This window comes from Lichtheimia ornata, assembly GCF_029851405.1.
Source record: "Lichtheimia ornata isolate CBS 291.66 chromosome Unknown scaffold00022, whole genome shotgun sequence".
NCBI lineage: Eukaryota > Fungi > Mucoromycota > Mucoromycetes > Mucorales > Lichtheimiaceae > Lichtheimia > Lichtheimia ornata.
In genome coordinates, this window is record NW_026695342.1 from 260,843 (window position 1) to 275,412 (window position 14,570).

The 14,570-nt window shown below is 43.7% G+C and overlaps 5 protein-coding genes across 5 annotated transcripts; 1 reads left to right on the forward strand and 4 right to left on the reverse strand.

The window, feature by feature from the left end:
* Positions 1 to 304: 304 nt before the first annotated feature.
* Positions 305 to 2,141, reverse strand: O0I10_005522 (uncharacterized protein; the record flags this gene model as incomplete). The annotated part of the gene is made up of 6 exons (XM_058485562.1): positions 305 to 401; positions 463 to 1,196; positions 1,261 to 1,719; positions 1,778 to 1,813; positions 1,870 to 2,028; positions 2,088 to 2,141. 6 exons carry the CDS (start codon positions 2,139 to 2,141, stop codon positions 305 to 307), a joined length of 1,539 nt encoding a protein of 512 aa, XP_058343709.1.
* A 726-nt stretch (positions 2,142 to 2,867) lies between these two features.
* On the reverse strand, positions 2,868 to 3,822 carry O0I10_005523 (uncharacterized protein; the record flags this gene model as incomplete). Its single annotated transcript, XM_058485563.1, has 2 exons — positions 2,868 to 3,440; positions 3,514 to 3,822. The coding sequence occupies 2 exons, from the start codon at positions 3,820 to 3,822 to the stop codon at positions 2,868 to 2,870; spliced, it is 882 nt and encodes a 293-aa protein (XP_058343710.1).
* A 413-nt stretch (positions 3,823 to 4,235) lies between these two features.
* Positions 4,236 to 5,286, reverse strand: O0I10_005524 (uncharacterized protein; the record flags this gene model as incomplete). Its single annotated transcript, XM_058485564.1, has 4 exons — positions 4,236 to 4,444; positions 4,507 to 4,636; positions 4,701 to 4,880; positions 5,278 to 5,286. 4 exons carry the CDS (start codon positions 5,284 to 5,286, stop codon positions 4,236 to 4,238), a joined length of 528 nt encoding a protein of 175 aa, XP_058343711.1.
* Positions 5,287 to 5,960: 674 nt separating this feature from the next.
* On the forward strand, positions 5,961 to 9,142 carry O0I10_005525 (uncharacterized protein; the record flags this gene model as incomplete). The annotated part of the gene is made up of 13 exons (XM_058485565.1): positions 5,961 to 6,132; positions 6,187 to 6,229; positions 6,304 to 6,349; positions 6,412 to 6,658; positions 6,721 to 6,932; positions 6,983 to 7,084; positions 7,140 to 7,257; positions 7,315 to 7,462; positions 7,523 to 8,291; positions 8,356 to 8,475; positions 8,532 to 8,631; positions 8,689 to 8,863; positions 8,929 to 9,142. The coding sequence occupies 13 exons, from the start codon at positions 5,961 to 5,963 to the stop codon at positions 9,140 to 9,142; spliced, it is 2,466 nt and encodes an 821-aa protein (XP_058343712.1).
* A 215-nt stretch (positions 9,143 to 9,357) lies between these two features.
* O0I10_005526 (uncharacterized protein) lies at positions 9,358 to 11,653 on the reverse strand (the record flags this gene model as incomplete). The annotated part of the gene is made up of 7 exons (XM_058485566.1): positions 9,358 to 9,510; positions 9,582 to 9,917; positions 9,982 to 10,154; positions 10,212 to 10,347; positions 10,410 to 11,118; positions 11,181 to 11,368; positions 11,435 to 11,653. 7 exons carry the CDS (start codon positions 11,651 to 11,653, stop codon positions 9,358 to 9,360), a joined length of 1,914 nt encoding a protein of 637 aa, XP_058343713.1.
* Between the last annotated feature and the right edge of the window lie 2,917 nt (positions 11,654 to 14,570).

Genomic DNA, 14,570 nt, shown 5'->3' on the forward strand with positions numbered 1-14,570 from the left:
ATCAAGACCCCCCACTCTTGTTGGCAGGGTAAAAAAGAATGTACATCGGGCACCCGGCACACAATCGCATAAGACTTTTCTGCAGTAACAGTGGCCCAGATCAAAACTCGCCGTGTCAAATTTATTTTAACTGCGTTGATCTGCAGATAATGCATATATAGAGTAAGACAAGGGATGATCCAAATGTGGATGAGTGGATTGATGCCAATGCAAGTTATGTACAAAAGGTGCTGAAACAACAAGCAATATAGGAAATGTATGTGTGTGTGTGTGTGTGTATACTGATGTTCGCCATCCATCCATGTTACGCTACTTTGGCCTTCTTTGTCGCTGATGATTCATTGTCATCGTTACCATCATCCTCTTTTTCATTATCTATAGCAGGTCGTTTGGCATCGTTGCTATCGAAAATACAAGAATAGGTTAATGCAACAGCAATGAGAAATTGAAAAGAAATAATACCTTGTCTCCTGTTGTCGTGCGAGTGGTGATGGCTTATAATCTCGTGCTGACCCAGCAGTGGATGAAGGTGCTGGCCAATTGAATGCATGAGATGCTGTAGGTGTTGCTGAAAAGTTGAGAGGACTTGGTAACTCATTCTGTTGATAGAATTCTGGATAGAAAGTTGTAGGCGAAAATAGATTTTGAGCAAACTGAGATGGTAATGCAGATGGTGGTCCAATCCCTGCACTTTGTTCAGCTGAAGTCGTTGCTATGTTGTTTCGCTTTTCTTGTGATCCTTCTTCGCTTTTAATCGCCTTTTCCTCTTGTTCATTTCCTGTAGATGCCGTAGACACCGATGGTTGCTGCTGCTTGGGTGAATCACCAGGGATTTGTACTCTTAACTTGGGTGGTGCTTTACTCTTCCCATGGCTATGATGACTCGTTGCAGATGGTGTTGGACTAGGCATGTTAGAGGCTGATTGAAGAGGACTCTGAGTCTGTTGATCACCACTTTGAGAAGGAGCTGGGGGTTGTGTTGTATAATTAGGACTCTGCATAGCCGATGATGGAACAGGAAGAGCTGGTGATCCTGCTGATACCACTGGTTGTTGTTGTTGTTGCTGTGGTTGTGGTTGTGGAGGAGGCATTTGCATACGAACATTGGATGCATACATTGGATGATGTGCAGGATGTGATCCATATTGCATTGGCATGCTCGATGTAGGAGGACCTGGTGGAACAGGAGCGGGACTCTATTAACGTGATACATAGTAAGTAAGTGGATGAACATATGCAAGATGGATATATATGCATTACATGGTGCTGCATCATATACATTGGATGTGGCTGTGGTGGCGGTGGCGTATGTTGGATACCGTATACCTCATAACCAGGCGACATTCGATGTTGTGGCGTTTGATGTTGGGGGTGATGCATGCCGTAATGACCACGTTGATGTGATTGTTCATGATAATACATAGCAGGAGATGCTCCATGATGATTGTGTGGCGATACTTGGTGATGATGACCCATTCCTCCCATCATACTCTGTGGTGGCTGATTATGCATCATGGATGGTTGCGGAGGTGTAGGTTGATGATGATGAGGTGGTGGTGGTGGTGGATATTGTGCCTGCGTAGGAACGGTAGCCATGGGCAAATTGTCGCTTGACGACGACCCCTTTAATTCTTGTTCTGGTCCAGAAGCCTGTTCCATATCCAATCCATCATCGTCTTCCTTGACATGCTCTTCGTCTCGTTCGCTAAGATTGACAAACTGCCATCATAGTCAATATACCTTTTCCCTTTCCATCCATGTGGCCTTTTACACTTACATCACGATTGTTTTTGCTCTCATGTGGCTCGTTGTACTAAAGAAGACCATTGAATAAGGATTGTTTACTACGCAAACGTGAACACTACTTACATCAGTGTACTTGAGCAGGATCTTGTCAATCTCGGTGCTCGCATACTGCACAAGCTTGCCACTCGAGTTGAATATGATCAGGGCAATCTCGCAATCGCACAGGACACTCAACTCGTACGCTTTCTTCATGAGACCTTGCTTTCTTTTCAAAAAGGTGACCTAGATGTCAAGTATGAGAACATGCTGCAGGTGGTGATTGAGAGAATAGAAGACTGCACCTGACGATTACGGTCGTCCTTGATGGGTTGGATTTTGATCTTTTTGCGGCCCATGGCGTACTGGAGCTATGGTGACACGGGAGCAGTGGTTATGCATGGATCAAGTAACGCAGGAGATACAAGCATGAATAGAAACAAAAGTAGACTTACGCTTTTTTGGAAGACGAGATAAAGCTTAGAGATAAAAATAAACGTGGTAACGGTGGTGTCTGCTCCTTTGAAAGAGAAAAAGAAGCCCAGCCTGATATCTTGCTTTTCATTGGACGTGTTTTTAAAAATGGGCGTGCGATTTGGACTTTTGGAACGCATTCGTTGCACCTTTTTCGGTAAATCCAATCCACCTTGCAACTCGCCTTCTTTTTAGGTGAGAAAACCGATCGGCATCAACAACGACCTTAACATTGCTTTTCGCTGACAACGTTATGCAACACACGTTTATTTTCAATGATGTCAAGGGCTGAGTGATGAAGACAACAATGACATCTCTTACCAGCAAAAGCGTCCTTTGTGACAATAGCGTCCATAGATCACGTGCTCTATAGATCGGACGTACACAATCTAAGCTTACCGATCTTCACATACTACTAGTAGAAGACATGCTCACAAGGACATTGTAGCAATAAAAGTTCATTCCCCATTGATGCTGATGATACCAATCAATTTGTTTACCCAAATGACATTGTTTACTATCATTCATGCACTCCAATTTCGTACACATCCCTTTCATAGCCCAGCGTTCCAGTAATAATATCATCCATGTGTAATTGAGAAATCCATTTATTAAGATGTTTTGCTCAGCAGGAGCTTGTTGCGTTCTTCCTTGAGTCGATCGATAAGATCGGCCTTACGACCTGAAGTCGAATGACCATAGTGGCGCAATAGCTGCTTCAATTCAGCTACTGTAACATCGTTAAAGTTGACATGAACAAGTCGTTGATCCATAGCCATTTGTTGTTGCTCGGGGGTCAATGATGGTATCCTATGTCGTTGGAGACGCTCAATTTGTACCGGCATACTTGGTTGCTGTGGGGCACGTCGCCTTGATGCTGGTGCTGGTGGTCGGCTATCAGCTACTTTGATTTGAGCAAACACGATTGGCTTTTGATATTGGCTATGGAAAGCTGGTGGAACAGAGGATGATCTTCGTCGGGAATTTGATTTGAGCGGCAATGGTTGTTGCTGTTGTTGTTGCTGCTGATGTAGTGGTTGCATTTGTTGCCACCAGCGTGCATCTTGCTCATCTGTTGGGGGTATCAGGAAATCGAGATCGGAGAACATTGGTTCAAGAGGTAGCATAGACGGTGAAGTGGAATTATCCTCCACTGATGAGCTGGGTGAATAAGACAATGCCGGCTATACATGTACACATTGTTTGTTATTGTTAGCCAAAGTGTACACACACACACATGTCTCCTGTGACACTTACGAAATTATTGAGCGTCAATTGGGCGTCAACGGAGGAACTACGCCTACGTTGCAAACCCTCGTGAACATACAAGGCGTTATTGTTGGGCGTGGGTAACCACGGAGGAAGCTGCTGCTGCATAGGTGGCTGCTGCTGCGGCGGTGGTTGTGATAATGGCTGGTCTTGCTGTAAAGTGGGATCCACTGCTGGTGGTTGTTGTAGTTGATCATCGTCCAGTTGTACGAGATCGTCAAAGTTAAAAGTTGAATCTAAAGCCAGTGGGTCTCTTTCCAACAACAAATCGCTTGCACCCTGGTTTGAAGAAAACATAATCGTGGAAAGAAATGCAATGAGAAAGATTGCATGACATGCCATGTCAAACCCGGTATTTCAATCACAGTGAGACACCGCCAACTAAAAAAGGGATTATGATGTCATGCTTGACTCATAGCCAGCTATCTTTCCATGAAGGACGCCATAAAGAACGCTTCAACAAGCGCTTTTATGCACCAACCCCCTAGCCCTATATAGCTTACTATAACAATAATGATCCGCGCGCGCGCTCCACGATCGATAAGGCAAATTGAACATATGTAAAAAAGATTATCCTTTCAACCCATAAAGAGATAACAACAAAAGCAAACAAGTAGCATATGGATGTTTGATACAAATCAACACTTTTTCTCTTTTAATTTGCAAGTCTAGCTAGATAGAAGCGAAACGAAGCAAAGCAAAGAAGAAAATTAGTAAAAGGTGGTGGGACGCTTGGCAATGAACAAGCGGCGCTGGGACTTGTCGACACGCTGGATGCGGTGAGGAAGAGGGAAAGCAAGCTTGGGAACCAAGAGCTGCTTAACGTATTGACGACGAATATCAGCAGACTTGACTTCAGCAACACGCATGATTTGAACAGAAGAGAAACGAGCACGATGGCGAGCGGCCATATCTTGGTCTATAAATGGAATGAGTCAAGGATGGATCTTTTGAGCACACGCGTATTCTATTGACACTTACAGCAGTTCTCAACGGCTTCAACACGGGACATGGAACGGTATTCCTTGTACATGTTGTGGGTACCAGAGCGAGAGTCGTAGCGGATCCAGATACCAAAGTTCTTGATCTGCTCAGGGTGCTTCTCGAAGATCTATCATCATAGCAGCATATCATTAATACCTACTCTATCCCCACTCATAGATCCCATTTCTTACCTCGTTGACAGAGACGATCTCACCAGCAGCCTTCTTGACCTTGCGAAGCTTCTTCAAGTAGTACCAGAAGCGGGACTTGGCAACAACGGTGTTGGGAGCAAACACACGCATACGGTACAACTTGGGGTGAGGCTCCTTCTCAGAAGGGAGCTTACGACCAACCACCTGATATTCGTGGAACTGTAAAATGGAACCAATGTAGTTTGGTGAGTGTGCAATCCTGAGGTTGAGGGGTCATTGTCAGAGGAGGAAGCTGGAATGTGAATATGCATATGGTGATGTTGCAGTTTTAGTATTGGCCATAGAATGAATTTCCATCAATAAAGGTATTGGATGTTGCGTATTCATTGATGGATGGATGGATGGATGGATGAATGATGGATGATGGTTGTGTATAGATGGATGAATGGCTGTTGATGGCTGTGGATGTGTGATAGGTCGAAATGTATGTGATGATCAATCGCCAAAAGTAATCCATATCGTTTCGTATAGTAGAATGCCATGATGATTGCGATGTAGAATAGACTTCCTCCTCTGACAATGGATGGATGGATGTTGTCGTTGTTGCAGCACATACCTTAGCCATCTGGATGAGCGAAAGGGAAGGAGGATTATTCGGCCCACACCGCCACTTCAATTTTGCTGTCTGCCAATCGCACCCATCATCCTCTCCTCCTCCCACCACCCAGCTTTAGACTATCACCCACTCACCCACTCCGTTATACCATAATACCTACCCCCTACAATGTCTACCACATCCATTCTCTATGCCTTTATATTGTCTTTGGGTAACCATCATTATCCAGCAATATCATGTTTTCATTGTTGCCATGGTTACATGCTGTTGCTAGATAGGTAAGCAAACTCCACCCTTCTATGACCATTGGGTTCCCTGACCATGAAGATACAAATGATGCCGCAATGCCTGAATCAGCAACTACTTTACAAATACCTTGGGAGTCTTCTTATGTATCATAAAGAGCACTATCCATTGTGTTTATGCACCCCTGCCACCTACTACTAAACAAGGACTCTATCTTTATAAAGACAACCCGTGTCATTGTGTAAATAAGAGAGCTTTAATAAAGGATCAATGGCGTTGGAATACAAAGAATATGAAGCTATGACAATGGGGGAATATCATGCATGAACATGGCTCGTATAATGGGCTCCATCTTGTAACTGCCGCTGGGTTCCAGGAAAAATCAATTTGCGCTTCCTTCACTTGTCAACTTCCAAACTCTTCCCAGCATCCCAGCAATGAGAAGTTTGCAAGGCCGTTTGACAGACAATGTGGCTCGCTGCCTCAGCTATTACAAGGCCGAAGGACAGACCGATTGGAGCATTTCAACTCTCTACGAATACGTACAGCAAAGCGACAAAACTATGAAACGGGTCAAGAAGAAGCAGTTGGAAGCTGCCATCGAGAAAGGTTAGTCAATGATCTATACCACAAAAGAACGATCGATCTCATTTCTCGATACAGTACTCCCTGAATTTGCACCAAGTGGACAAGATCAAGAGGAAGGGTATGTGTAAAGGAACGCGATCTATCAAACAAGTGTGCTGATCTTGTTTTTTCCTTCTCAACTATCGACAATAGCAACAATGCTTCTTCCGACGACGACCAAAATGCAGAGTATGCCCTGGTAAGATTGGGATTATAAAAGCCATCGAAACACAAGCTAATTGTATGCCTATACGTATATAGCCCACCTATCAGGAAGCCAATTCAATGAATCGATCCGTGACCAATCTTTGGAATATGCAACAACGACCTAGTGGTGTGGATTCAGGTACTTCTACGCCCAATGTGTCTGCACCTGGTACACCAGCAGCTACGACTACGACATCCGTTCCAGCTACTCCAGCTGCACAAGATACTGTGGATGACAAGAAATCGGCAAAGAAACGTACAAAGGGTGGATCAGGATCGGGTAGTTCAAAGCGTGCACGAGGTATGTATGATAGTGATATATATGGGTCGACATGATGGAAGGATTGAACACTTGCTATGTAGTTGAAAGCCGCGACGAACCTTTTGTACCAACAGCACGTCTTTCGGATTTGGGTGGCATTGATCATTGCGTCGAGGAGATTATGGAATTGATTGCTATGCCTTTGGCTCATCCTGAAGTCTATACACATACCGGTGTGCAGCCTCCAAGAGGTGTATTGCTTCATGGTCCACCAGGTTGTGGCAAAACGCGTCTCGCACATGCCATTGCAGGTGTAAGTTGAAGATTAGAAGATCATGGACTAAAACTAACCATGGTTATTAGGAATTGAATGTTCCTTTCATCAACATTTCAGCACCATCCATTGTTTCAGGCATGTCGGGTGAATCAGAAAAGAAGATTAGAGACGTGTTTGATGATGCCAAGGTACGAGGCGAGGGAAAGGGTTGCTTGAAAAGGAGTTGCTGACAACATTGGATAGACCCATGCACCCTGTTTATTGTTCATTGATGAGATTGATGCTATCACCCCCAAGCGAGAAACTGCCCAACGAGAGATGGAGCGACGTATTGTTGCACAATTGCTGACATGCATGGATGGTACTTATTATTAGAGATTGCATATATCAAGAATGATGACTGACCCTTGAAATTTAGATTTATCGTGGGAAAAGACTGATAACAAGCCTGTCATGATTATTGGTGCTACCAATCGACCCGATTCTTTGGATCCTGCATTGAGACGTGCTGGTAGATTTGATCGCGAAATCAGTATGGGTGTTCCTGATGAGAAGGCTCGTGAAAAGTAAGTAAGGGAAGATGATCCATAAAAGAGATTGGGTATTTACTTTTCGTGATGGAATAGGATTTTGCGAGTTTTGGCTGAAAAGCTTCGATTGGAAGGCGATTTCGATTTCCCATCCTTGGCACGTGCAACACCAGGCTATGTTGGTGCTGATTTACAAGCTCTTATTACTCAAGCTGGTGTCATTGCTGTTAAACGTATTTTCAAGCACTTGCGAGAGATGGCAGTATCATCAGTCGAACGCGAACAACCAAAAGAGGAGGAAAATGATGCACCAATGGATGAAAAAGAAGAGCCTGAATCAACAACATCCATGGATATTGATCCATCAGCTGTAGAGCCTACAGTACCAATTGCTGAATCACCCACTGAACCACCCACTGAAGAAGCACCTCTTATCACTACGAGTGTGGAAGAATTCGAGTCACAATCACCTCTTGAACAACTACGATCGATTGCAGACTTTATTCAAAATCACAAAGAACCACTTACACCAGCACAGCTCGAATCACTTGCTATTACTGAGCAGGATTTCCGTCATGCCCTTCTCAAGGTACAACCATCATCTAAGCGTGAAGGCTTTGCTACGGTGCCTGATGTCAGCTGGGATGATATTGGTGCCTTGCAATTTGTACGTGATGAGCTACGCATGGCTGTTGTGGAACCTATCAACCATCCAGAATTCTTTGAGCGTGTTGGTATCACATCACCTGCTGGTGTCTTGTTATGGGGTCCTCCTGGTTGTGGTAAAACTTTGCTGGCGAAGGCCGTTGCAAATGAGAGCAACACCAACTTCATTTCTGTCAAAGGTCCTGAGTTGTTGAATAAGGTATGACAAGTACGGATGATGTTGCTTTGTAAGGTTTATTTACTCAAAAGATGATGTTACTTAGTATGTTGGTGAAAGTGAACGTGGTGTGAGACAAGTATTCGCGAGAGCAAGAGCATCAGCACCATGCGTTATCTTTTTTGATGAATTGGATGCACTTTGTTCAAGACGTGATGATCAGCAGGTAATGAATTGTATATGCTCAAGGAGAAAACATGATATTGATCCTTTTTGATATAGACGGATTCTTCAGCACGAGTGGTCAATACCCTTTTAACAGAGCTGGACGGTGTAGAGAATCGAAGCCAAGTATATGTTATCGCTGCTACAAACCGACCAGGTAGGATAATGTAATCATGCTCTATATCATTAAGCTGACGCGCGATGTTTATTTCAGATATGATCGATCCTGCAATGCTTCGGCCAGGTCGCTTGGATAAATTACTTTACGTCGAATTACCAACACCAGGCGAACGTTTCGATATTCTCAGCAAATTGACAAAGAAGACTCCTCTTGGTGCATCTGTTTCCCTAAAGCAAATTGCAGAGGATCCTCGGTGTGAAGGATATAGGTAATTAACGACTTGGATACACTGAGATTGGATCATCACACGAACACTAACGCATCTTTTTTCAGTGGTGCTGATTTGGCTTCCTTGATTCGCGAAAGTGCGGTTGCATCATTACGAAGCCGATTTTTCAAACCCAATGGCATTTTGGATACCAAGTCTTCTGCAGACGCCATCTTTGTTGAAATGGAACATTTTGATACGGCATTCACCAAAGTTTCACCAAGCGTATTACCACAGGACAAGAAGAGCTATGATAAATTACGAGCCAAGTTTGGATAATCTAATTCACCCCTCATTCTTTCCATCTCTTTCCATTCCACCAACCATATGCATCATTTTGTAATTCTAGAATACAAATACATTCGTTTTGTTTAAGTTGTTTGATATATGCAAAAGTGACATAAGGGGAAAGAGAAAAAGAAAGAAACAATGGAGATGAAGATAATATGTGTATAATATGGATGATCTTGCGTGTGAGTGATCGTTTATGTTGTTTATCGACGGTCTCGGGAACCCATGGAAGTCTTGCCACTGAACAAATGCTTTGGCATCTTGGTGTTGATAGCTCGATCGGATTCGCCACGTTTGCCAAACTTGTTGGATTGTGTTTGAACAAGCTTCTTTTGTTTGTCGGCTTCTCGCTTTTGCTAAATAGAGTAAAATAAAATGTTAGATGATACCGCTTCCACGGATCCATTGCCAGCTCTTTTCTCTTTACCTTAACGTTACGGAAACCAAGGTTGCTCATCTCACGAGCCATCACCTCATCTCTGACATCCGCATCAGCCTCCTTAACAGCTTCATCAGCCTCAGCCTCAGAACGATTTCGTTTCTTGCCAATAGCACGTGTGCTTTGTACAGCAGCCTCTGGATCGAGACCATGTTTGCTCAATTTGTCACCCATGGCCTTCAAGTTGGCATTCTTGAGAGCTGACTTCTTTGGTAGAATGGCTCTGTTGCGGTTGTGCTCGAGTCGGTGTGCTTGAATGATCAACTTCTTGCGTTCGCGAATAGCATCAGCTGTGTTCTTGAGATCTTCTTCATCGGAATCCAACTATAGCACAAACAATGAGCCATCCAGTGAATGAATACACACACACCCGATTCACCCTACATACCATAGGTTCATTGACATCATAGAAACCTTCTTGTTCCAAACGTTCTTCCTCTCTCTCCAAGGCATCCAACTTCTCTTCAATATCAGGATCAATAAAGTCGGCAACGTTGTGACCTTCCCAGAATTCAGGAATAACATCTTGTTTCCATTCGTCATCGGCAAGCAAGTATTTATCTAAGAAGAATGATATGTGAGTATGCATAAGCCATACCTAAATATGATTTGTGTTACCTTTGAGATTGACATTGTAAACACCGGCACCACCATTTTCGGCTTCAATATCCTTGGCAAGCTTGGGACGGTTAGGATCGTTAGGATCGTATTTGACGCGGTTGAGAGCACCATCAGGGATGTTTGGCAAGCGAGCCTATACACAACACGAATGAATAAATCACCTATACCTTCCAATAGTAATAAATTTATACTTACGACCGTGTCTCTGGCTGTGGGCATGGCAAGATGGATCTTGTTGATGACATCGTTGATCTTGGAACCAGACATCTTCATCTCGACACGAGCTTGCAAAAGACGATCACAAGCTGAATTGCGAACATTCATGACACCTTCCTCGGAATAGCAGGACATGGTCATAACGGTAGCGTTTTCACCATTGATGATTTCTTCAATCAAGGCACGTTGTTCAGCTGGGAGATCCTCTGGCTTGACTTGATCAATCTTGTTGATAACGAGAACAATAGGCTTGTTGGCGAACAAGGGCTTGATGTTATGGAAGAGCTTGACTTGATCCTCAATACTGTAACCACATTGCTCTGACAAGTCCATAAAGTACATGATGCAGGATCTCAAATGGGCCATGGCAGTGATGGATTGCATTTCAATGGTGTTGCGTTCTTCAAGAGGATGATCCAAGATACCAGGAGTATCAATGACTTGCCATCTCATGTACTTGTAATCCATATGACCAACAAAGAGAGACTTGGTGGTGAAAGCATAAGGTTGAACTTCGACATCAGCTCGGGTGATCTTGTTGATGAAGCTGGACTTGCCAACGTTGGGGTAACCACAAATAAGAAGAGTGCGTGTGTTGGGATCAATCGATGGAAGACGAGACAAATGCTGACGCACTTGTTCCAAATAGGCCAAACTATCCTTTTGACGCTTCATAATAGTAGCCATTCTATTTGATCACTCTCGATTAATAAAACCATTCGCTAATAAAAGGGCAAACCATCATCTCACCTGCCGAGAGCTGCACGCTTGAGTTGCTTACAACGATACAATGAATCACCAAACTTGAGCAAACGAACATAGTCCTTGGCAACTTGATCAATCAAATGACGTGCCGTATTAACCTGACCCAAAGCAAGCTTGTAATGATCCTTATCGTAAAGCACATTCATAAGATCAGCGTAAAAGGGATGGACATCCTATTTTGTGTGTGCCTGTCAGTGAAAACTGCTCTCCTCATATACTTCCAATCCTTGTCTACTTACATCAAGCTTTGGGAATTCATCCAGGATATTCTTGAACTTTTCTTCAAAGTTGTCTTGAGTGAACTTGACCTTGCGCATATAGAACTGTCTAATACGACTGATCTTGTAGTTCTTGTGGATCACTGTCGGCGTCTTGCGTTGTGTCTTTGACAAGATAATGTCAATGAAATCGCTGGCCGTAGGGACCGGCTCGATCTTTTTAAAGTTGTAGAGCGACATGGATCTCAAGAGTCGATTGAAAAGGTTGGATCGATCGGGCGGTGGTGTCCAGGAAGAAGGAAAAAAATGCACTCGAGTTGCGGCTTTTTTTTCCTCTTCTCAGGCCCCGCTTCCACAATTGTCAAAGTCACACGAATGGCACCATTGGCTGCTCGAGATTGGGAACAATGCAACCGACTCCCGATATTATGATTTCTTTGTGAATACGATAATACTCTATCACCCTACCCTATACGTTATGATTACCTAAATTATACGAAGTGAGATGATTCATTTACTACTACTACTGCTAGGGCGGATATAAAGAATACGTTGTTGGTTTAACATTATCTTACTACTAGGCTGCTCATACGTAAAAAGATACGCTATACATATTGATGGTCACTCATCCTGAAACTCAATGGAGGGATTACTTCACTTTTTCTCTTCTCAAGCTCATCCCACTTCCCACTCCTCCTTATTGTATCACAAAAGCCATGTACTTCGTGCATGACCGATAACCGGACCACCTTTATTATTCCATTATCGAAGCAATAGTATGTAATCCACAAGCTAGCAGCAACCTCCAACAAGCGTGTAATAAATAAACAATGCTTTATTTCATCTAGCTATCTTGCTATGTACTGTACATTGCCACCACCATCGTTGTAGTCGTCCTCCGTCATCATTCCTACTCGTACTCGTACTCGTCACCAGTCGTCAATCTCATCCGTCACACCAACATCCAAAAATACACAAGTTGAAAAGAATGGGGTCTTGCAGGCTTCCTTTTGAATCTCATTGTCGTCATCATTGTCATTGTTGTGGATGGGGTGATCATCGTAATCGTCATTGTTGTGAATGTGGTAATCATCGTAATCGTCGTCTCTATAAATAAGAAAGCAAGCAAGTTAGACCATATGATGCCGGGAATGATGACGATTTGGTATACCGTTAGGCGATCCTCTCCAAGGAAGAAAGCAAATCAGAAGGAATTCGCAAACCAAATCACCACCATACGAGCAACGTAGGGGGATCCCTTCTTGTTCTTGAGAAAGCACTGCACAAATCACGCAAGGCCAGTTCGATCCATGGCAAGGAAGGACATCACTTACGTAGAGTCCAGGCTCATAGTTGTTTCTCATTCATCCTCCCCAAAGAAAGAATGATCCCCAATCCTTCCAATCATTTTCCACTTCATGAAAAGAAATCCTCAAGGGAAAGAACGAGCCTATCACGAGAAGAGCGTGTTGGTTCAACACATTCACGGCCAAGCCATTGCAAACCCCCTTTTACCTCAACACGGTGACCATGCTCTTCCAACAACCCATCGTCATCGACCCATCAACTCAAACGCAGGCCCGTAGAGCCCTGGACGCATTCCAAGAAGCTTTTCCAGCACACTTGGCTAGTGCAGAGCGACGCAGCGACCACTTGATACAGGCTGGGACTTGAACCCAAAGAGATGATGATGATGCCCCAAGTTGCATTGCCTGACCAAAGAAACCTATTCAATTCATTATTAGCACACACATACAATAAACACCCTTTTCATTGTTTGTTTCATTGTACTTGCCTTTTCCATATACACAAAGACCCGTTGTTGTTGGTTACTGGAAACCGAAAACCATGGTGTAGTATAGTTGAGCCGAAACAAAACACCAAACCAGCCAACGTCTTGAAACCAAACTTACCCTCTATACAAGCTGACGCGTCAATGGAACCAATTCGGCTGCAACATTGGACTCTGAATGTACCTGTTGACACCAAGCGTAGAGCGGGAATAGCAACGAGCAAAAGGAAGCAACCATATCGCCATGGCAACCACCAACCACGCTCATTCCTCAGCATTTGGACACACACTCACTCCCTGACAATGCATGTTCAGAACTATGTTAATGCCTCACAAACAACAAGAGCACTCTTTTATAATACATCACCTTGATCGAGATGTCGTGAATGGAATAAAAGCAGAGGAGTGAGAAAGAGAAGAGAAGCGTTGTCTCAAGTCGTGGAGCTGCTGTCCCCCAAGTTTAAATCCCCCTACTGCTATTACACTGAGGCCACTCAATGACCCCACACACACACCATCCACCCATCGTCATCATCACCCTCACGATAGACAATAGGTACACGTAAATAAAAGGCATGATCCTCACGTATAGCAAAAGGGTGTGTCCCATTTTACACTTTACATGATAATGATGATCCAACAACAGCCATTACCTTACTACCAGGTTAGCTCGAATCATGAAAGTTAAATGATGGGCATGCTGGGCTGGAGCAAGACAATCGTTCGTATGCATTGGATTGGACAACAAAGGCGAATGGGAGGACTAAGGTTATTAGCCGGCAGGTTTACAAATAACTTACCAATTTGATTCTTCTGATATTGGATGATGTTTCTGTGTTTGAGCGTTTTTCAGTCAAATCTCATCGGATCAAGAAAGTTGAATGATGGGCATGCTAGGCTGGAGCAGGACAATCGTTCGTATGCATTGGATTGGACAACAATGGAGAATGGGAGGACTAAGGTTAGTAGCTAGCATTTTGAACTTAGCCTAAATAGTGTACAAGAATCATGCATCGCCTGTGCTGAATGACTCAAGTTACACAAACACGCCCTCTGCATCTTTTGCTCTATTATAGTCATACTACTTTACATTAAACAAAGACCACTTCTCATATAGCATCACGCTTACAAACATAAAGGTGCCTGTATCTCCAAACTTTACAATCAAACGTGGGCTCTTTAATAGATCAACGTGCTTGTCGGTGTCAAAGGAATCTTGTGTCAAAGTATGAAGTTCATCGTGGGCGATCCCAGATTTCGCAATGTCGCTACCAGCCAAACTGGATCTGGAGGTCGACCTCTTCGTTGTATGGAGGCTTTTGGCCTCAGATTTATTGCGGGAGTATGTCAGAGAGTGATACCCCG